At 41.7% G+C, this 24200-nt stretch overlaps 1 protein-coding gene across 7 annotated transcripts in view; it reads right to left on the bottom strand.

The window, feature by feature from the left end:
* LOC120397527 (sodium channel protein type 5 subunit alpha-like) overlaps positions 1-24200 on the bottom strand; it is a 120796-nt gene that overhangs the window by 61222 nt on the left and 35374 nt on the right. For 3 of the 7 annotated variants that reach the window (XM_039523487.1, XM_039523492.1, XM_039523489.1), the window contains exons 10-16: positions 21532-21729; positions 19424-19825; positions 17801-17930; positions 13531-13769; positions 12964-13155; positions 11426-11779; positions 3680-4123 (exon numbers count right to left, since the gene is read on the bottom strand). In XM_039523487.1, the coding sequence (XP_039379421.1) occupies positions 3680-4123; positions 11426-11779; positions 12964-13155; positions 13531-13769; positions 17801-17930; positions 19424-19825; positions 21532-21729 (1959 nt within the window). Of the gene's footprint in view, positions 1-3679; positions 4124-11425; positions 11780-12963; positions 13156-13530; positions 13770-17800; positions 17931-19423; positions 19826-20428; positions 20612-21531; positions 21730-24200 lie in introns of all 7 variants that reach the window. The other 4 variants (XM_039523488.1, XM_039523490.1, XM_039523493.1 and 1 more) reach the window with 3 other exon arrangements.

Here is a 24200-nt window from a genome sequence, read left to right as displayed (position 1 = left end):
AAAATCGAGTGTGCGCGGCCACACTAAACACATTAAATCGGTGATGTGCGTCCACGGTCCGAGGCTAGCATCGATTTCTGGAGCATTACACTGTGGGTAGCTATTCCGTAGCTATCCCATAGTTCCCGCAGCCTCCCCCGCCCCTTGGAATTTCCGGGTTGAGATCCCAGTGCCTGATGGGGCAAAAATCATTGTTGCGGGTGGTTCTGGGTAAATGTCGTCAGTCACTCCTTCCACTGGGAAAGCAATGGCAGTCAAGCATTTCGTGCCTTTTTTCCCTGGATTGCCCTGGCAGATGCCATAGCATGGCAATCATGGAGCCTGTTTTGCCTTTTGTGACTGTCACCGTATGTGTACTAGATGCCGCTCACAGAGGCGATTCAGCAGCGCTACACAGCAGCATGCTTTTGCTTTTGCATGATAGCAGAGATGGTTACCAGCCACATTGCACCATCTACCATACCACAAATTGGTAATAAGATGATTGTGGCTACCAGTCCTTTTGCACTGCACCATTTGCTGCTGTCATAAGTGCCCCTGGCTGAGATCAGCCAGGGGCGCAAAAGCCAAAATTGGGAATGACTCCCTGAGTCAATCCCTCCTTTTTGGTATCTAAAAATAGAATCAGTCCTGCCTAGAATATGGGCAAGTGTACTAGAGAACCACTGTATCATAGAACCAGAGAGCACAGCTGCTCTGTGTCAGATCCTGCAGAAATTATGAGCTGTATGCTATTCACAGGGGGTGCTCCTGCAACAACCCCACCTGTTCATTCTGTTCTTCCCCCAGCCTTCCTGGGCTACTATAGCATTGTCCCCCCACTTGTGTGATGACACAGTGACTTGTTAGTGAGAAATGAGTGGAAGGCAGCCTCCAGCTGCTATGATAGTCCAGACAGGACATTAAGCAGTGTGTAGGAGAGGAGCCCAGCATCCCACTGCTAGTCCAGGGGCAACTGAATCTTTTTTTTACACATGAAGGGTGGGGGCTGATGGAGCTCAGCCCCCTGTTGCTATGATGAAGACGGTTACCAGCCATATTGCACCATCTACCAGGAAAAATTAGGGGCAGGCACCCTTGATCGACCTAACTGATGCTAGTCGGCATGGCTACCAGTCCTTTTGCACTGCCCCATGTGCCAATAGGCTGATGATGACGATGGATATCAGTCTTACTGCACCATCAGCCACCCATGGCAGGGGGGGAGCAAGGATGTTGGTGTTGAGTGCTGCAGCATCGTGTCTATCTACAGCATTCAGTAAAGATAGGGTGACGTAAAAGAGTCAAGAGAGGATTGTTTTCCCTTTCACTTCTGGGGGTGGGTGGGGGGTGCGTAAATTGCCGAGCTATGCCCTGACCCACCACGGACACTGTGTTTGACCCTAGAAGCATTTGGAGCTCAGCCAAGAATGCAAATACTTTTCGGAGACTGCAAGAACTGTGGGATAGCTTGAGTCCTCCAGGCCATGAGCGTCCATTTGATTCTTTGGCTTTCCGTTACGCTTGTCACGCAGCAGTGAGCTGAGTCCCTGCTATGGCGTCTGTCTGGAGATTTTTTAAAAATGATTTTGAATTTCGTCTTCTGTAACGGAGTGCTGATAGAACAGATTTGCCTGCCCTTACAGCAATCACATCCGCATGGTCCATGCTGGAGCTCTTTCTTTATTTTGATTTTTAACTGCCTCGCCACACGTGCTGATCGGAGCTCCACGCTGGGCAAACAGGAAATATTCAAAAGTTCGTGGGGCTTTTCCTGTCTACCTGGCCACTGCATCTGAGTTCAGATTGTTGTCCAGAGCGGTCAGTGGTGCACTGTGGGATACCACCCGGAGGCCAATACCTTCGATCTGCGGCCACACTAACCCTAATCCGATATGGTAATACCGATACTAGCACTACTCCTCTCATTAGGGAGGAGTACAGAAACCGGTTTAAAGAGCCCTTTATATTGATATAAAGGGCCTCTTAGTGTGGACGGGTGTGGCGTTAAATCAGGTTTACGCTCCTTAAACCGGTTTAAACACGTAGTGTAGACCAGGCCTGAGGCATTTCACTACCACATGCCCTTAGGAAAAGAAAGCCTTGTCAGTCCCTGCTGTGGGTCAGCTCACCAACTCCACTGCCCACGGGCAACCCAAGCACTGCCCTCTACACCTATGCAAGCACCACACTCTCTCTCTGGTTTAGCAATAGGCACCCTCCAACTCCCAAACCCTTCCAGTATCTCCCTGGAGTGTCCAGCCCTGCTCCACTGTACACTTGCTGTATTCACAGATTTACAGCTCCCAAAGATGCATTACAGAGAAGATTCACCAGTTATACCTCAGATCACAACTCCGTTTAACACTCAGCACTTAGATACATTCATAGTGAAAACAAGTAAAAGTTTATTCAACAAAGTATAGAGCTTGAAGTGATAGCAAGCTGAAGTATTAGAAACACATGGTTACATATAAAAGATAATCATTACACGTGTTCTAGAACCTAGACTTACTGAACTAGTTACTTTCTTACCGTATAGAATAATGCCTACCCAAAATACTTCCAGCATTTTACCACCAGAAATGGCTGTGATCTGTTCATGAGAAAAGTCTTGCTGTCAGATTGCCTCCGAGGGGAAAGATGCAGGGTATACCTCTGCACCTCCAATTACATCCCACCATCCATTGTTTTTTACTCCTGAACAGGATTCCGCGCTACTGTTTATTTTTCCCTGTAAATTTTCTCTTTTGAAGATTTTGCAATCTCTTCATTAGCATTTGACTCAGTATACAAACAGGTATCCACAGTGAGACATGCAATGCCCAATACACACATGATCAGACAGAGAGATAAATGTCATTACTTGCTGCATGAAAGAAACATTCCTGAGATATACCACCACTGGGTTACCTGCCTTGAGAACTTAATTTTCAGTACAGACACATAACTTCTTAAATATTATCAGTGCACACTTTTTCCAGTGATTATGATGTCTAGAAACATCACATGCCACCATTTAGTGAATCATTATGCATATAACTGACCCAAGAGATCCCTTTAAAAACTCTATGAGCCACCTATGCCCTCTGCCAGTTGGCATCCAGACATCCCTATGGATCACAACTCCATAGTTAAAGGGGAACTGCAAAAATTCAGATAAACTTAAAAATGTGTTTTTATGCACTATAATGTAATAAATATAACTTTGAAAGAGCCATTCCATTCTTAACCCATCCATATTTTTGCTTAGATGGCAGAAGAGAAAGAGAGGTCTCCTTGTTACAAGTTCACAGCTTGAGCCCTTGACACTATTTCCTCTCTGCCTGATTACTGATACCAAACATAGATTTCAAGGTCAGAATGAACCAATGTGATCAGCTAGTATAAATTCATCCATAACTCAGGCCGTAGAATTTCTCCCAGTAATTCCTGCATCAAGCCCAACACCTTGTGATCTGTATTTCACAAAGACATCCAATCTTGATTTAAAGACTCCAAGTGATGGAGAATTTACCCAATCTTTGGTAAATTCTTCTAATGGTTGATCACCCTAACTTTAAAAAATCTAAACCTTATTTCCAGTTGGAAATAAACTTAAATAAATAAACTTCCTGCAGCTGGATCATGCTTTACCTTTGTCTGCTAAATTAAAAACCCCATTAGTATCAAACATATTCTCCCTGTATATGCGTCTTACCTGTCTACTGTACTCAGTTTCTGAGAATGTGGTTGGCTTATCATCTTCTTCATAATCCCCACTATCAGAATCTGCCTCAGCAATAGGGACACAGACAAACATGTTGGGGTTGGTGATAAAATTTTCAAGAATGCTAACTGAGCATTTGTCCCCATTTTTCTCAGTCCCATTGTTACTGTGATTTTCTTTACAAATTTTCCCTTCTTTCCCAGCCTCCACACATGCGTTCTTGGCAGCCATTTTTTTTTTCTTTTTGGCAGCTTTCTTTGGATTCTGACACTGTCCACAACAGTAATTCCACGTTGCATGTTTCACCAGCTGAAGTCCCCTGTGGATCCGAGCAAATGCAATCTTAAGGTTGTTCATCTCTCCATCATCTTCGGGTGCTTGGAGGTTGTCAGCACTGAATGAGTTCAGAAGTAGTGCAATGAACAGGTTGAGAACCTGAACATAATTGAAATAAAAAGAAATTCATGGCAATATAATTTTGAAATGTAAATAATGGCTTGAAGATTAGCCAGTTTCAAAACAATTTGTTCTTAATGCACCAACCTTAACAAGACAAAATTAAATGATTGTTTAGCAAATTATTTTTCATGCAGCATATTTGTCTCTCACAAATGTATATGTTTCCATGATTCTCAAATGAAAATAAAGTAGATTTTGTGTAGCATATTGCCAATACAGGGATATGTATAAAAATCACACAATTTAACTGAAACACAAAAAAGATTAATTAAAAAAATTGGTGTATCACAGTACACCATCAATCCCACAAGGAGGAGACAATTACATAAAATTACAGATACACTAATTACGGGGGTGCTGTTCCTTTAACAGGACAAGATTGTTAAAACGGTGTTGGAGAGATTTGTGCAATAGAGCTATCAGCCTGGATTTTAGGGTAAGGGAACAGTCTGGGCCTACTACAGGATAATGAAGGTCTGATACTAGTCTCATAACAGTTTTACCTAGGTGTAATTACACCAGACCTGAGTGGAGCTGCTTCTGATTTGCATGGATATGAGATCAGAATCAGGCTCAGTGTGTCTATCAACTTTGTAGCATTGTAATGAAGAATATTCTAGCACTTACTCCCCTTAGGCAGAGTCAATTTGATTGCAGGTGGCACTATAAAATGTATATCCAGTTAGATGTTGAATATATTGCTCCAAATATAGTGCTGGAGGAGGTTGAATCAGCAGTTATAAAATCATGTTTTTTTCTCCAGGGTTTTCCAGAGGAGGTGGCCAGGAATTTGGGAGGAAAACCTATTTCTATATTTATTTTAAGATAAAAGAGGGATAAAATGGATACTTACCTTAAACTAACTGTGGTTCTTTGAGATGAGCTGTCTATATACATTCCACGGATGGTGTGCACATGCCCTTTGCACTCAAGGCATAAAGTGTGGGCGACCCCAACTGCCCCGCAATTCCTTCGCCAATACAGAATTCTAATGTTATAAGACTGTTGTAGCAGGGAAGGTGGGAGAGGAAAAAATGGAAACACTATTCTGATCTTATCTCTAATCATTAAGGTAATGTCTAACTATTTACAAAGAATGATACGGCCACACAGTGAGTGAAAAGACTCAGATATTGCAGGGTTCTGACTCTGAGCCAGGGGTGGTGAGAAGGAACTGAGTGGCGCTTGGGGTCATCCTGCCCTTTATGCCCTTCGCTTGGAGGCACAAAGACACTCAGGATGCAGGCATGGTCCCCAACAGACACTGAGGGCCAAAAGAATCTGAATTTGACTGCACGGGGCACAGGCACACCATCAATGGAATGTATATGGACAAGCCCTGGAAGTTGTAGTATGGGTTTGAAGGGAGATTTTTTAAAATGGGATTCTTGAAAAAAGGTGTTGAAACAAAAGGGAATTTCATTTATGAAGGTCTGACTAAAAGATCACTGAATTCAACAGATGTCTTTCCATCCATTTCAGGTTTGGGTCTGGTTTTAGAGAAGTCTGAGCAAATTGAGAGAACAGAGAAGTAAAATTCCTTTAAAGTCATTGGTAAGCCTTGAATTACAGCTCTGGCAGAATGTTTTGCGTTAAAATCCTGGTGCAGATATGGTGCTGCCGGTATTTTAAGAAGAAGCTCCCATAAATATTTTCCTCTTTGGTGTCATGTCCCAGGAATGTGTGTGTGGGGCTCAGAGTGGAGGGGTAATGGACTGGTGAATCTTACATTTGTCATCCCATTTAGACAAATATGGATTTTTTCATAACCAGGCACTCATCCTGTGGGCCAAAGGAACGTTGTTATCCTCATTTTACAGATGGGGAAACTCTGTTTGGGTTTGTTTACAGATGGAGAGGCACAGAGATGGAGTGACTTTGTTAAGTCCACACAATGAGATAGCGGGAGAGCAAAATATAGAATCCAAAAATCTAACAACATGCTCCTGTGAAACATCACTTGTAAAACAGTAAGAAGGCAGGAACAAAATAGAGGATCAGGAGACATTCAACATGTGGAAGTGGGGGAGGGCAACCACCTTTCCACTGTTAGATCTAGTGGTTACCTAGTGAAACTGTATGAGATTTTGACCTCAAAGGGAACTGCCCCCAACAGTGCATCCCCAGTAAATGTCTTCAGCAAAGGGAGGATGTGGACTCTAGAAGACCAGACTGAGAAATTTTCCCAAGGTCAGGACAGACACTCAAAGGACTAGAAGAGACTTCCTTAGGGAACTGTGTCTACCTGATTCTGACATCTCTGCGGGGAACCTTCTCTGCAAAGGTAAGAAGTTGTGGAAGGTGAGATGCTATTGACTAGGAAGGGACAAAGAGCGATTAGTTTATGATATTAGTGAATTCCCAGCTGAGCTTTCGTAAGCTAAATGTGATATGTATATAGGGCCTGATTTTTAAAAAATGTGCAGACTGAAAACCATGCCAACTTAAAATTTCACAGCAACTCCAGTGATATAATTCAGATCCTCTTACTCTACAATGAAAGATGCCACTGAAGTTAAAACTGAATCTTTGTAACCAGTAAGGGACCAAAGACACACAGATGATGAGTTCTTGATTTAGTTCAGTAAATACACACCAGGCTGTTCATTATAGTAGTGCCCTTCTATAGCACCTTTCATCTCAGGCTCTCAAAGCTCTTGAGAAACATTAATTCATCTTCCAACATCCCAGTGAGCTATAGGGACAGTACATATCATTCCCATTTTACAGTTAGGGAAACCAAGGGAGATAGAGATTAGGTGACATTGGGCAAGATACAGTGTGAATCAATGATTCACCTAGAAATAGAATCCAAATCTCTTGTCGCCTTGCCTTCATTCACCACTAAATCACAATCATAAGATGTGTTGAGCAGGGTGGCGGCAGTGGGATAGGGATTTGGAGTAGCAGGATATGCTGGGGGACAGGCCTGGGACACAATGGAAGCGTTCTGTGTTTTGTGCAGTGAGAAGGGAACACTCATAATTGGAACTTCAGGGAATGCTGCAAGACTAGTTTGATTTAGTATCACTGGACGTGTATACATGAACAGTTAGTTCACATCAAGCTGGGGTGTAAATCTACCCCACATTAGGTTGCTGCTCTTTAAATGTCCGTGTGGACCATGTAACTGCATACTAAAAGGTCCATAGTGAGCTTTGATCTAACCTGCTTTGAAACAGAATAAATGTTCTTGTAGACGAGGCCATTGACTCTACTTCTGTGACTTTCTCCAAACTCTCCCCTGATAAAGTGCCAGTTCTGGATGAAGCTTTGATTCAGGAAACCCAGCAGCAGAGGAAGAGCAACAGGATTCAGGTATAAACCCTCTCTCAAAGAGTTTTGGCAGGTTCAGGCCAGCTACTGGCAGCTAGTCTGCTAGGGAGGTTGTCCCAGTGTCCAACTACCTCACTGTATGTGGACTGTTCGGTTCTTTTGTCATAAGATCAAGGTTGTAGGAGTCCATGATCATTTATGATGCTTCGTATTGGACAAGACAGTTATGCCCAGATGGCTACCCCTTCTCCTGCCACATAAAGTTTTTGACAGCTTTAAATTGTTTTGTTTTATTGCACTAAGCTTCTTACTATAAGAGACGACTGCCAGCTCCAACTTACAATTTTAAAATAACACATATAATGAGAATCTTTGGTCCTGAGACTCTTATCATTTGCACCAGTGGAACACTGTTAACTCAGATTGAGGTACTCCGGATTTATACTGGTGTAAGCAAGAGAAGAATTGGATCTTGTACCCCATGAGTTTTTCACTGTATATATTTAATTTTGCATTGTGTTTTGAAATATGAGACTGTAGGGGGGGTGCCATGTAAACATCACAAGCTGATGTTTTTGAATAACTCTGAATGTCCTGGGTTTGTAATGTTTGTTTTAGGAGTAATTACAAACATCCCTGTAATGTTTGGTACCCTTAAGCTACTCTTATGTGCTTTCAACCTTAACTCCAAATGAACTTAATTTTTGTGTGGGAATAATAAAAATATTCAAATCTTAACTTTAATAAAAAAAAAGATTCCACTGATACGCAGAAAGCAAGTTGGCAATGAAAATGCCATCTCAGAGTTAATGGGCCAGCATTCCCTTATATGTATGCTACTTATACAATAGTGTAATTACACTGATTTCCATAAAAGCAGCAAAGAATCCTGTGGCACCTTATAGACTAACAGATGTTTTGCAGCATGAGCTTTCGTGGGTGAATACCCACTTCGTCGGATGCAAGAGTGGAAATTTACAGGGGCAGGTAAATATAAGCAAGCAAGAAGCAAGCTAGAGATAACGAGGTTAGGTCAATCAGGGAGGATGAGGCCCTGTTCTAGCAGTTGAGGTGTGAAAACCAAGGGAGGAGAAACTGGTTCTGTAGTTGGCAAGCCATTCACAGTCTTTGTTTAATCCTAAACTGATGGTGTCAAATTTGCAGATGAACTGAAGCTCAGCAGTTTCTCTTTGAAGTCTGGTCCTAAAGTTTTTTTGCTGGAGGATGGCCACCTTAAGATCTGCTATTGTGTGGCCAGGGAGGTTGAAGTGTTCTCCTACAGGTTTTTGTATATTGCCATTCCTAATATCTGATTTGTGTCCATTTATCCTTTTCCTTAGAGACTGTCCAGTTTGGCCGATGTACATAGCAGAAGGGCATTGCTGGCATATGATGGCATATATTACATTGGTGGATGTGCAGGTGAATGAACCGGTGATGGTGTGGCTGATCTGGTTAGGTCCTGTGATGGTGTTGCTGGTGTAGATATGTGGGCAGAGTTGGCATCGAGGTTTGTTGCATGGATTGGTTCCTGAGCTAGAGTTACTATGGTGCGGTGTGCAGTTACTGGTGAGAATATGCTTCACGTTGGCAGGTTGTCTGTGGGCGAGGACTGGCCTGCCACCCAAGGCCTGTGAAAGTGTGGGATCATTGTCCAGGATGGGTTGTAGATCCCTGATGATGCGTTGGAGGGGCTTTAGCTGGGGACTGTATGTGATGGCCAGTGGAGTCCTGTTGGTTTCTTTCTTGGGTTTGTCTTGCAGTAGGAGGCTTCTGGGTACACGTCTGGCTCTGTTGATCTGTTTCCTTATTTCCTCGTGCGGGTACTGTAGTTTTGAGAATGCTTGGTGGAGATTTTCTAGGTGTTGGTCTCTGTCTGCAGGGTTAGAGCAGATATGGTTGTACCTCAGTGCTTGGGTGTAGACAATGGATCTTGTGGTGTGTGCGGGATGGAAGCTGGAGGCATGAAGGTAGGCATAGCGGTCGGTAGGTTTTCGGTATAGGGTGGTGTTAATGTGACCATCACTTATTTGCACCGTGGTGTCTAGGAAGTGGACCTCCCCTGTAGATTGGTCCAGGCTGAGGTTGATGGAGGGGTGGAAGCTGTTGAAATCGTGGTGGAATTTTTCCAGAGTCTCCTTCCCATGGGTCCAGATGATGAAGATGTCATCAATGTAGCGTAGGTAGAGAAGGGGTGTGAGTGGACGGGAGCTGAGGAAGCGTTGTTCCAGGTCGGCCATAAAAATATTGGCATATTGTGGGGCCATGCTGGTGCCCATAGCGGTGCCACTGATCTGGAGATATACATTGTCATCAAATTTGAAATAGTTGTGTGTGAGGATAAAGGCACAGAGCTCAGCAACCAGTTGTGCTGTGGCATCATCAGGGATACTGTTCCTGACAGCTTGTATTCCATCAGTGTGTGGGATGTTTGTGTAGAGAGCCTCTACATCCATGGTGGCTAGGATGGTGTTTTCTGGAAGGTCACCAATGCATTGTAGTTTCCTCAGGAAATCAGTAGTGTCGCGGAGATAGCTGGGAGTGCTGGTAGCATAGGGTCTGAGCAGAGAGTCTACATATCCTGACAGTCCTTCAGTGAGAGTTCCAATGCCTGAGATGATGGGGCATCCAGGATTTCCGGGTTTGTGGATCTTGGGTAGTAGATAGAATAACCCTGGTCGGGGCTCTAAGGGTATGTTGATTTGTTCCAGAGTTAGTGTAGGGAGTGTCCTGAGTAGATGGTGCAGTTTCTTAGTGTATTCCTTAGTGGGATCTGAGGGAAGTAGCCTGTAAAATTTGGTATTGGAGAGTTGTCTGGCGGCCTCCTTTTGGTAGTCAGACCTGTTCATGATGACAACAGCACCTCCTTTATCAGCCTCTTTGATTATAATGTCAGGATGGTTTCTGAGGCTGTGGATGGCATTGCATTCTGCACAACTTAGGTTGTGAGGCAAGCGATGTTGTTTTTCCACAATTTCTGCCTGTGCACGTCGGTGGAAGCATTCAATGTATAGGTCCAGACTGTCATTTCGACCCTCAGGAGGAATCCATGTGGAGTTCTTCTTCTTGTGCTGTTGGTGGGAGGGTAACTGTGTATCAGTGCACTGTTCAGTGTTGTCCTGAAAGTATTCTTTGAGTCGGAGATGGCGAAAGTAGGCTTCCAGATCGCCACAGAACTGTATCATGTTGGTGTGGGTGGCAGGGCAGAAAGAGAGTCCCCGAGATAGGACAGAGTGTTCTTCTGGGCTGAGTGTGTGGTTGGATAGATTGACGATATTGCTGGGTGGGTTAGGGGTACCACGGTTGTGGCCCCATGTGGCAGGTAGGAGTTTAGACAGCTTACAGTCCTTTTTCCTTTGTAGAGAGGTGAAGTGAGTAATGTAGATCTCCTGTCTTATTTTAGTGAAGTCCATTTGTATGGAAGTTTGGTTATAGATGAGAGTCTCCAGGTTGGAGAGCTCTTTTTTGATGTTTTCCTGTTTGCTGTATAGGATGCTGATTTCCATGTAGTCACTCCTGATTTAGCCTAGTGTAAAAGAGAGGAGAAGTATAGCCAATGTCTGGCATCTAAAGAGACCTGAATTATGAGCCTGCATTGAGCTATGTACCGGCAGAATTCTGATTTCAGTGTGGCTACATATGGGTCCAGGGGCTGATTGCAAAGAACGCGGTGCAGACACAAGTTTTGATAATTATACGCTTAGTGGTAATTTACACCAAACTCCTGATAAGAAAATTAATTCTTGCCAGTATTTTTTTTTCCTGTTAGAAAATTATTCCTCCCTGGAATGAACATTGTCATGTGAAAGAGTTCATTGCTGCACTACTGAAAGTGTCTTACTTAAATATTAACAGGAGTTCTAAAGGTGAAAGACAAATGGGATTTTCTAGAGCACAACATAGCGTGACCTCTTTACCAACATCCCTGGGGGACTTATCATTGAATGATAAAAAGACAAGTCAGTATATGCAATAAGAATAGAAAAATAGCTGGAAACTCACCACTAGGTTTCCTATTACCATGACGAGCAAGAAGACTAGAAGGCATAGTGGTTTGTCAGCTACCACCATACAACTCCACATGGTCTCAATCCATTCTCCACACAGAATTCGGAATATAATAAGGAATGAGTGGAAAAAATCCATAAAATGCCAACGTTGCTTGCAATCGTCATATATTTTACAGCATTTTTTAGCATATTTTTCCCCAAAAAGTTGCATTCCTACCACGGTGAAAATAAAGACTACGATCGCCAGAACCAGGGTGAGGTTACCCAGGGCACCCACTGAGTTACCAATGATTTTAATGAGGGTATTTAAAGTTGGCCAGGATTTTGCCAGCTTGAAGACTCTCAGCTGTGTAAAAAATAAAACATAGCATGAGATAACAGAAGATTAGATATTCCTCATATTGCATTGTTTAAAAATGGTTAAAAACATTATATATACATTTTAAATTATTCAAACACTGTGAAATGTAGGGTATTTTAAAGTCTATATATGATCAATGCAATATAGACATACTGATTTGCATATGTGTTATATCACTATCCCCTGCTCTTTATCTGTTTGTGTCTTTTTGCTCCAGGGTAATGACTGTTTCTTATCTATCTTTATAGAGTCCATCCCAATAAGGCCCCAATCCTGGTTGTTGTCTTTGCATACTTCCATAACATAAATGATTATTATTACCCCTACTAGTAATTTATTACCAACTTGTAATTTGAATGTCTCAGGAAATAATCTTGGGGGACAGCATATTGGCAGATTTCATTCTTCCAATATTTCCATGTCTCCAGGAAACAAAACTTTAATAACCTTCCTGATTAATCTAATTTGTACTTGATTTTCATTTACAAAAATCAAATTTTTATATGCAAATGGCCTAAATTTTAGACCCACAACTCCAGGTTACTAGGAGTTATGGATGTTCAGCACCTCTAGAAACCAGGCCAAGTACCTATCTTGAGTTTTTTATCTCATCCATCACCATAATATACAAGGCACATAACCAGAAAAACCCCTTAAGCATATGCATAATTTTGAACATGTGAATAGTCCTATTGATGCCAAAGTTTCTAGCTAAAAAAAAATACTGATATATATTATATGGATAGATAAACCAGCCACCTCTCTAAAACTCAGGCTAGTAGATGTGCCTAGCCATTATATAATATAAATAATGCCTATTATATTACAATTTTTCTCCATCTCCAGCTCTGCTTCTTCTTTCTCAGGGTCTCTGCTTTTGCTTTTCATTCTGTTCATTCTCTGCTCCAGCTTTCACTATACATTAATGTTGGGGTTTTCTTCTACCTCATTCACTACGTATGTTTTTAACCATCTCCAAGTAAAATACAAATGCTGTATTAGTTTCAGTCAAATCCAAATGGGTTTGAAATCTGGCAAAATGTCTTTCCCATTTCTAGTACTGAGGGTTTACAAATTAATTTTCCTTGCACTGAATGGGGGGCACTGACATCCTCTCTATTATATTCATGCAAAAGGTTTTATGAGATTGAATCAGTATGAGACATTACCAGTCTGAAAGAACGTAAAACTGATAGGGTTCCTCCTCCTTTTCTGCCTTGACCTCTAGATATACCCAATTCAATTAAGCTTATGGTGACAATTATGCTGTCAAAAATATTCCAGCGTTGCTGAAAATAGTAATAGGGATCTAGAGCAATGATTTTCAAGACCATTTCTGCAGTAAAAATGCCAGTAAAGACCTGTGACAAAGAAACAGTAAGTAATGTCAGCCAAAAGGGTACCATAAGTACATCTTCTCTCTAGACCACCTTCCTTTAAATATAGTAGCATAGCTATAGATAGGTCAATGAAATCTGAACAGCAGATCCTACTTTTATCATGTAATCATATAATGCATTGTCATAAAAATTCTAAGCTTTTCTGCTGCATTCTAAAGGATGTTTAGAATGTCTGAAAACAAAAAGTAACATCTGGGAACCCCATATCCCTGAACAAACAAACAAACAAACAAACAAGCAAACAAGCAAACAAACGCTTTCTTTCCTATAACCATTCTTTGTTGGTAGAAATATCCATAAATTCATTCTTCATATAGAATGTGAGAATTCACTTACCATGTTGCCTACGCAAAGCATGTATTTAAATTTGTGTGTCATGTTATAGTGCTCTAGTGCCATGAAGATAGTATTCATCACAATGCAAAGAGTGATAGCGAGGTCAGTAAATGGATCCGTTACTAAAATTGTTATTTTGTTCTTGATTCTCAACCATAGTGGACAACAGTCCCATACAAGATACTTTAGGGCAAAATCTTTCAAGAATGGAGGGCATTTCCGTTGTGATTCTTCAAGTTCTTAATGACAAACAAACAAAAAAAAGCAATAACCTGGTAATCAGTGCTGAGCCAAGTGGCAAAAGAAGAACTGCAACTAATGAAAGCACAGAAAAAAAACCCAAACTCCATCACTTCACAAGTGAGCAGGGAACTCTTCTTGATACTTTCTGAAATCATATCACTCATTTTTTATAGAAGGCACTCCCTCACTCTGCAATCATTTTAAAGATCTTTCCTAGACCAGCGAATTAGTATTTAAATTCATTCTCTTCAGATAAGGTCTGATTCAAAACCCACTGAACTTCAGCAGGCTTTGGATAAGGCCTTTGTTCATCAGACATACACTCCTTCTGTCAACACCATTAGAAAATATGACTGGGGTAAAACCTTGCTCCAGATGCACCAAGGAATATAAAATTACTTAAAAACTACTTTTGTGCTTTCTCCCCCACTTACATGTCATAAATCTTGTTTACAACATCACCAATGATCATGCTGCATGCAATAAATAGCTCTGGGATTGATTAATGCTGAAGTGAAATGCCTGTACTACCAGGGCTGGCTCTGGGCACCAGCAAAGCAAGCAGGTGCTTGGGGCGGCACATTTTCAGGGGTGGCAAAGATCCAGCATGGGAGCTGAGAAGCAACAGAGGGCCCTGGGAACTGTAGTTCCTTGGTTAGCTCCCTGCCTATAGAGCCAGACCTGGAGCAGGGAAAGAACTACATTTCCCAGCATTCCCTTGGCAGCAATCAAAGGAAAGAGAGTGGGAGTGAGTGAGGTAGCTGGGACCTCATGCTGCAGCTTGCTGTGAATGGAGAGCTCACTGCTAGAGCAGGGTGGCACTGTGAACAGGGGAACAAATATGACCAAGGAGTAGAAGGCTTTGGCCCAGATATCCCCTTGAGAAGACATCCCCAGACTGGATTAGGGATACTGGTGTGACCTCACCTTGCAGCTCCCAAAGAAAGAATTAGGTGGACTAAATGGACAGTGCCCCTTTCTATCTGAAGCCTAGTAAGGGAGGTATGTGGATCCCACTAGAATTTAAAATGAAAAGTAAGGGAAGGGAGGATCTACTAGAGGACCTGGGCAGCTTTAGATACAGTACCAGGCACATAGGAGGATTTCCACTTCTGAGCCATGGAAGCAGAAATTGACTTTTCCTTTCTAGATTTATCTAATATTCAGAAAAGGAATTTAGCACCTGCCTTCCAGATTTGAACACCTTCCAAATTCTGGAGTGCTCAAGCTCAATTTGGGCAGCTGTTACTTCATTTCTCCCAAATCAAATATACTGATCCACTGTATCTTGCTGTAGAAAAAGTAGGATAAAATTGAGCAAGAAATGCTTCCCAGTGGTTTTTAGGACTGGAATTGCTATTTTCAACAACCATTGCCTTTTTGTTAGTTTTATTTGTTTAAAAGGAAGACAGTGATATTGCATTGGCAAATTCCACATAGAAACAAAGAGTGGAACAAAAGAATAATAAAGGCACCTCAACTTTTCCGCATTTATGTAGGACAGTCTTATAATATGCATCCAGATATCCTTCAGTCACACAAAACTGAAAACTGTTCCACTGTACTGCAGTTCTGTAACCATATGGGAACCAGTCCTGCCTGTGTTCTGTGCACATCCAAAATTCCTGCTGAATGACCTGCACTGGAAGCGAGTTACCAGTGACCCAGGGCTGGGGTGGCAGGGGGTGTGGGTGGCAGGGGGGAGAGCCCAGGGCTGGGGGAGCAGGGGGGTGCAAGGTGGGGAGCTCAGGGCTGGAGTGGGGGGCAGGCAACATTTTTTTTGCTTGGGGCAGCAAAAGACCTAGAGTCGGCCCTGTGTACTACACTTAAATTTTGATTAGATCCACTTCACCTGATATCACACCTGAATCTTAGGAAAGTTTTAGATTCACTTAAAGCCAAATCTCACTAGAGGCAAAACTAAGTACATACACATAGGTGTGGAAGCCAGTAAATAATTAACAAGGTTTGAAGAGATCTTAATGAATGTTAGTTAGCAAGAGTCAGGCCATACTGTGACCCTTATGACGTGAGATTTGTAGAAGCAAGATAATGTAAGACAGAGTGAACTGTGTGAAAGTATTACGACCTTGCAATGTGCAGTCTTGCTTTTTCTAGTGAGATAGCAGAAAAGCTTATGTATAAACAAAATGTAGTTGTTGCTTTTTACTGTCTGTATTATTGCTAGAAATTGTCTGAAATAATGGTATAAAGGCTTGATGTAATTGTTTACCAGTTGAGAGACCTGTCCAGGACCCTGTGTCCTATGGCACTCTCTCCCTCCATTGTAATTACTGGAGAAATAATAAAGTATTTAATTTTGCTGCACCCAAACAAAAAGTGAGAACTAAGTTTTTCTTCGACATAGGTAACATTTATTAGGCTCCAAATTGTCAGTGGATCTGGACAATGCTGGATGAAACTGTACGTAAGGTTAACAGCTATTTTCAAAGATCTGAGAGTGATGAAAAAAGTGGTGTGATTCTTCCATCTGGTGTATAGCATTCATTTGACTAAAACAATGTAATTTACATTGTTTTGGGGAAGACTAGGCATCAAGTGTATTACCTCTGCAGCAAATGATCATTCTGGATATTCATGTACTATTTATAGTAGTAGCTGACAGCCTGTGCTGTTGCATAGGTGTAATTCGTAAAATCGTGTATGTAAAAAAAGATGAAAATGGCTGAGAACTTAAAAACTAGACAGTGACAGACAGATTAGAGGGATAAAAGCATAGGTGCGGGAACTAGAGTTTACAGTTTGGTTGAATGGCTCTCAGCATGCCCACTATACAAATTGTTCCAGCACCCCTGGGTGAATGGCCGAACAAGCAACCTAGAGACACTGATGTAGAACAAAGTATGCCAGGGAAGGGACAGGTTGTGACTGTTGCGTTGCTGGTACTGCTTCAAATTTTCACCTCTCCCAATGTTTTTGTTAATGTTATTTATTTACTATTTCTGATAACCTATCAAAAAGTGATTTAAAAGACTGGCAGAACAATGGAGGGAATATAATGCCTCGTGTAGTGGGGGAGAGACACTATATTTCAAGCTCTTGCTAATGCTACAGTATGACAGCTAACAAAGAATGGGTACAAAATTGTTATAGATACACTCAGCCCAGTCAGTTGGAAATTACTCCTAAAATCCAGGCTACCTCTCTTATCTCCACATCTGTTTTTTTCATATAGCCTACATAGCCCTTACCACATTTCAAATCTCTGATCAAAGAATGAGGGACATTAAATAAAAGGTCACCAGAATTTTTTAACGTGGGCAAAACAAAAGGTTTTTTTCCCCAACCTTTCTTTTTTTTCAGAAATGGCTAAACTGTTACAGCTGAAATTTTCCAGAATTGATCAGTGTGAGGTAGACACCCAGCATATAAGATTTCAGCCCAAAAGATTAATGTTTGGCAAAGTTATAAGCAGCTGGAACAGAACCTTATAATGAGACGTGTCAGGTAACCTTAATAATAGGTGACACTAGCAGACCCATCTATAATTATGTATAAAAACTAAATTAAAAGAATTTTAAGATGGCAAAGCCAAGCACTGAAAAGTCTGGAAACGACAGAATTAATTTTGCCTGGGCAATCTTTATTTGGCTCCCTTGAGCATGTGCCTATGATAATCTTTCCCAATATCCCAGCCTACGGCAAAGTCAAGACTAGAACTCAGCTCTCTTGTATTCAGCTCCAGGGCCTTAAACATGAAAGAATGTCATTTCTCCTTCTGCGACCCCTATCTCATTCACTGTCCATCCTGTGCACTGAATGAGGTGAGAGTCCTTTAGATTAAAAGTCTGATCATGTAATTAGACTGTTTTATAACACATATTCACAAGGGAACCAAATTAAGGCTGCAGAGGCAACATTAATTCTGGAATTTGCTGACTATAGCATCTACAAAGGCTCCATTAACAACTTTAAATTTTTTACTGTTGACATTTTGATGACATTCTGATCTTTCACATCAACACATGATTAGGTTTGAATTAAAAAATGATGAGAAATGACTTACCCTCCAGGACACTGGTCATGATACTGATTGCACTTGCTGCCCTTTGTCTTTGAAGTGCCTCATTAAAATAATCCACTGACAGACGAGGGGCCAAATGCATCTTGCTCGCCTCATCACATAAAGGGCTCTGCTTAAAGAAGTAAACATGGTTAGTAAAATACCATAAAACAATGTGAAGTAACAGGCAGATGGGGTAGCTGAGGAGGTTAATATGAATGAAGACATGCAGTGAAATAAATGAGTCTCTTCTGCAGGAAATAGCCATTTAGAATGAGATGTAAAATGAAGGCTCTAATCCCTTGTGGCCGTTCAAGTTCCCAGGGTATTTGCATTCCAGTCTTCTGCACAAATTTCAGTTTGGTTAAAGAGATTCTTCCCATCTACAACTCCTCTTTTATTGAGCCTTCTGAATTTCCTATCCTGAATTTATCTGTAGTGTTTCTGCTCATCATGAAACACCTGGCATGTTACACACGTGCCCAAGCAGATAGTCTATGCTATAATATTCTATTAATTTTGTTATCCTGACCTCCCTCTCCTCCCCTCTCTTCATGGATTTGGGTTGGAATCATATACAAATTTAATGGGTTTGTATGCTTTCAACCAGAGCTAGATAAATGCAATGATCACCCATAAGTCCTAACATTTTGCACATTTTTCCCACTCCCTATCTTCTAAACTCTTTTAGCCTAGAGAAGGATCAACAGGTTGCAGATCTCCCATTGTGCATATATGATTTTCTTTTTACAGCACCAGCTCTCCTCAGCCCTTTTTATTGCTTCTCCCTATGTCCTGCCTATTCGTCTCATCCCCACTGGGAAAATTTTCATGCACTCTCCAAACTTTCTGAAATCCCACATAAAACATTTTTTAAAAGATCCAGAATCTAACACACATCCATGTACAGTGCCGCTTTTTGCTTTAGTACACTAAGACATTATTTGAAATGGTTATATTACAGGCAGAGTACAATTTTCAAACCATCATAAATTCTCCAAACAAAAGTGGATTTTCATCGGAATACCAAGGATCACTTATTTTCACTAAGGAGCATTTTCATGCCAAATTATATCTTTCTATTGCAAACCATTTCAGCACAAGAGCTGCTCAAAAAAGATCACAAGAATTATTTTTCATATTCAAAAATGGCTGAACTCATATCGCTCAAATTTTTCACCACTTATCAGAGATGAGACCTAGAAACTTTCAGGTGCCTGAAAAGTAAGTTTGCAAAAGTTCTGAACAGGTGAAAAAGGCAGTTTAGAATGGAAATACTTCAACCACTTTAACAACACTTGTCAGTAGCATGAGAGCTGTGTTAAACTCATGTGGCCACTTTCAATGCAGATCCATTTAAATCAGTGAAGTTGTATCTTCTTATTCAAGTGATGAATTTGGTCCATGATGCTCACACTGGTTCAGATTCTGTTTTCAACTTCACTGGAGTTACTCCAGATTTAAAATAGTGTAATAAAGAGCAGATTTTCTTCAACAGGTCCTGCCCTACTGTGTTTTTGTAGATGTTCAATATGTTAAAGTACATAAAGAAACCACAGAAAACCTTATGCTTCTGGAGGAAAACATAATATGAAGTACATGTTTTTAAAATAGCACTTTTCTTACCAAATCACCTATTCTAGGGTTTTCCATAACTGTGGGGAGCAATAACCCTTCAGGAGCAGGTGGTTCTAGACTGTATGCCCTGGTGCTTCCTCCTCCCATTAATGAAACCACGCCATTGTAACCATCTGTGCTGTTGGACTTGCCATTTTGCATGCAGTTTGGAGTAGCAGGGTAAGAACTATGGCTCATTTGACTTTGCACACTCGATAGTCTTCCAGTCCGTGCAACCAACAGTGACCCAAGCTGGATTTCATTTTCCCCAGCACTGCTGATCTCATCAGAACCAAAATCAGCTTTGGAGCCAACGTCTCTGCCAGATATCTGGAAATTGAATATGCTTCCATGGCTGAGCCTGCGCTTCATTTGATTTGCACTGGCACCATAAGACAGACCAAGAAGAGCCTAAAAGTCCCAAAACAGGAAAAAGGGGGAAATGGCACATCAAGCAATACATTTCTTGGGAATTATAAAGATTTTGAGTTCTCCCATCAACCATGGACAATCCATAAGTCCCACTATATTTAAAGTTACTCAAAAAGGATTTAATTTAGATTGTGAATGACAGTTATTGAAATCCTATCAGCTGAAGCAGGAATCTCTGGTAAATTCTTGTAACTTCATTTCACTAAATATTGATTTTATTTTTGCAAAAGACTGCTTATGGAATGTTAATTGAATTCTAGTTCCAGTGCAGTCTTGTTTCATTTCCTAATACTACAGGAAATGCTTTTTTCTATTTATATTTTTAAATGTTCATGAAACTACTTCTCTTACAGAAAATTCTGCAATGAAGGCTGACACTTCACTTTCATTATACCTTCTCTTTCACACATAACTTTCTCAAAAGTTTAACTTTTGCACTGTAACATTATATGCTTCCTTCCCACCCCAAAAGAGATTTTTTTTTAAAGACTGAAGAAGTGGATGTTAGCTTATATCTACAAATACATCCTACTGTTTCTTAATGGGGTTTTATTTGTGCTTTTGAGCAATTCTTGAATTTACACAATGAATTAACGACTTTCGTTGATCATCACTGGACTGTGATTTGGGAATTTTTTGATCTTCCCCATAATCTTCTATCCCTAACGACTTATTTTTCTTTCTTCTGTTGCTTCTATCTTTGACTTCTTTTGAGGGTAAAGGAGAGATTTCAAAAGAGCAAAGTGAAATTTTATCAGCCAATGCCTAAAATTAAACAAACAAAACCATAGCTGATATTATAGTTGCACAATTAGCATCTCAGTAAGGGAAAAGATTGCTGTGCTCTGTAATTCTTTCTTGTTAACAATTATCATTTCATATAGATGGTTAAAATACCAACATTCCTTGCTTTTGGTGCAAGCAGGAATTAGGAAGGATTTCCCCCTCCACATAGAGCACTGAACGAGTAGTTACATGCTGCGTGTTTATGTGCAAACAGGTAATAGTCCCTATCAGAGACAAAATATAACAGTCTGGACTATTCACGTGGTTCAACTTCCATTGTTGTATACTTAGTACATATTTGCTTACTTTAAAAATACTCAATTTTTAACCTGATTCTGCATAATCTATCCACTTCCCAATATGAGGGCTTAAACACTGAAAAATCACAATTTGTGTTAAGTATCAGAGGGGTAGCCGTGTTAGTCTGGATCTGTAAAAGCAGCAAAGAATCCTGTGGCACCTTATAGACTAACAAAACATATGTTAGTTTATAAAGTGCCACAGGATTCTTTGCCTACTCACAAGCATAGAACAGCACAGCAGAGGAATACAAAAATGTTCATGTGTTTCATGTGTCTCATGTGGAAACTATAGATTGGTGGAATTTTAGACATACTTTATAATATCAATTTGCTTACAGTACCATGGACTAATGTTATGTTCTGCTGTTCACTCCTCATAGCTACAATTTACCAACAAATAAGAAATCATTCCTATTAGTCTAGGCAGCAGTCTGATTACTTTGAATAAGATAGTAGTTGGCACCTCTTCTCATCAGTGACCATGGAGTCATTGTTTATACACACTCAAAGATAAGGAGTGACTGATAAATTTAACTATCAATATTGTATACTGTAGGTGGAGAGTGCCAAACATTAACAAGGGAACAGTTCATGGACCTCTTGCTCTTTTTTTAACTGTTCCATGGCTTCCCGAATCTTCCTTTCCTTTGCCTCAGTTTCAGCAATAGTAGCTTTGTTCTGCTCTTCGTATGACATTGCTACTACAGCCAGGATCAAGTTGACCAGATAAAATGAGCCCAGAAAGATGACCACCATAAAAAAGAGCATGTAAATCTTCCCAGAAGCTCTGAGAGTCTGTAAGCACAAAGTACACACTACAGTAAGAAGTCTGAAATGACATTTCATGTCTAATTAGATTAATTAATATCGAAAAGTACATTGAAGATGTAAAGCATTATATGAAAGTAGAAAATATTATTCTAAAATATTTTTAAAAGCTTGGTCACATATCCATATTCCTGAATAAAATGCTTGGAAAGAACCTTAATTGAACCCTGCCCTCTGCTCCCTCTCCTACTTCCTGTACCACTTCAAATAAGCCCTAATGACCTTCCTGATGGTGGCCAGTAGAGCTCAGTTTGGGTGAACAGAAAGGGAGCTGCACATTTGAGGGGAAGGCTCTGTTGTGCTACTGGAGCAGTGCACGGTGACATCTCAGTCCCCTTCTGCTGCACTACACTCCCTGGGCCTGAAGCACATTAGGGTTAGTTTAAAGGGCTGTGGACGCATTCTGTGGTCCCCTTGCAGGAAGTCTGGCAAACACGACAGTACAAAGAGGCTATGCTCTTACCAAACAGCAAATAGGAAGAGGTGTGAGTCAGACTCAGAGATGCAAGGCTCTGTATTATATTGCCAGTCCCTCTTGTGCTCCCCCTTTTTATGGATATGGATGTCGCATATTTTGAATTTTTCCTCTGGGGAGGAAAGTTTTCTGCTTTGTAGTTATTGACCCATCAGACATCAATCTATGAAGTGTTTTTTGTGAGCTGTTTAATTTCCCTGTCAAAATTCTTAACTGAAAGCTCAGTATGGTGACTTAGCTGTAGTTTTCCGAATGTACTGATGTGCACAACAGTCACTTATTCTGTGACTTGCATCCATCATTTCATAAAAACAAAAACAGTTACTAACCTGTACAATAACTGTTGGTTGTTGTGCACATACACATTCCACTAGATTCTACTAAAGTCAGAGACATACTCATTTCACCTAGTGCGCCAGAGCCGGAGACTTCTTCCAGCAATACCACTAGGTGGTGCGTGCAACCCCTCTCTCCTCATGCTATCAGGCAAGGGCATAAAAGGGGAAGACTGCTACCTTCCTCTCTGTTCCTTCCTACTGACATAAGTTAAGTCCAAAGTCACAAGGAAAGTGGAAGGTTCATGGAATGTGTGTGTGTCAAACACATCTCAAAGAACAACTACTACTGTAATGGTAAGTAACCATTTTTTCTCCTTTGAGTGATTGTGTACATATACATTCCACTATGGGCGACTCATCAGTAGTTCTCTCACAGGTAGAGGGACTTTGGATCATTTGAAGAGCAACTATGGCACTGTATTCATGTGGCATCATCACAAGAGGCTTGAGTGATGGCGTAATGAGTAGAGAAGGCATGCACAAGCATGTTGCTGCCTGTAAACGGGTCGGACTCACCCCTGCGGCGCCTCCTACTGGTTACTCCGGGAATTAGCTCTTCTTCCAGTCTGGAGCGCCCTCTGCAGGCTGGTGATCCACCTGTTTTGCTCTCGGCCCCGTGTCCCTCCCTGGACCCGGTGCCCCTTTAACTATAACTGGGTCTCCTCCTCTCAGGGGAGCCCCCACCCTACTATCCCCACTTTGCCTCAGTAGTGGCCACTGACAGTCATGGTCCAGCCCCACACCCTGGGGCAGACTGCAGCATCGGCCCAGTCATCACAGGCAAAAGGGGTTTGGACCTGCTGCTTTACCTACTCCTGGGTTGTCCCTTGCAACCCCCAGTACCTCTTGCCCTTTCCTAGGCCGCAACCTGGGGCTTTCCAGGCTGGAGCTTCCCTAGCTCCTCAGCCCTTCCCCAGCCCTGCTTCACCATAGGTACCTTCTCAGCCTCTAAGCAGCCAGGTCCATCTCCCTCTGGAAGCAGAGGGAGACTGAATGCTCCTGGCTTCCCTGCCTTCTTATAAGCCCTGTTCAGTTTGGGGCGTGGCCTCCAGCTGCAGCCACTTCCCCAATCAGCCCAGCTTTTAGAGCCACTGCTCTCCAGCCCTACCAGGCCACTTTTAAATGCCTTTGGGAAGGAGCAGGGTCCACCCTGCTACACTGCCTTGCATACATCAGCTATTGCAGAATTGCTCATAAAAATGGAGTGAGTCATTATTCTCACGGAAGAGGGACTTCAGAGTTTGATACAGTCAGAAAACTAATGGGGGATTGTAAGCATGTGGACCCACCCCTGCGGTGCCTCCTGCTGGTCTCTCAGGGAATTAGCTCGATTTCCAGCTCTGGAGCTCCCTCTGCAGGCCAGTGATCCACTACTGTTTGGCCCCCATGTCCCTCCCTGGACCCAGTGCCCCTTCCATTGGGGTGCTGCCCCCTGGCAGTAACCCCTTTCTCTCAGTCTTAGGGTCTCCCCTCCCCGGGGAACCCCCACCCACTATCCCCACCTTGCCTCAGTATAAGGCAACTGCCAGTCATCATCTAGCCCCCACGCCCTGGGGCAGACTGCAGTATCAGCCTACTCATCACTGGCAAGGTTGGGTTTGGACCTGCTGCCTTTGCCTACCCCT

Source organism: Mauremys reevesii, linkage group 2 (assembly GCF_016161935.1).
Source record: "Mauremys reevesii isolate NIE-2019 linkage group 2, ASM1616193v1, whole genome shotgun sequence".
In the NCBI taxonomy this organism is placed as follows: domain Eukaryota; kingdom Metazoa; phylum Chordata; order Testudines; family Geoemydidae; genus Mauremys; species Mauremys reevesii.
The sequence above is the reverse complement of the archived record's forward strand: the minus strand, read 5'-3'. Positions and strand labels throughout refer to the sequence as shown.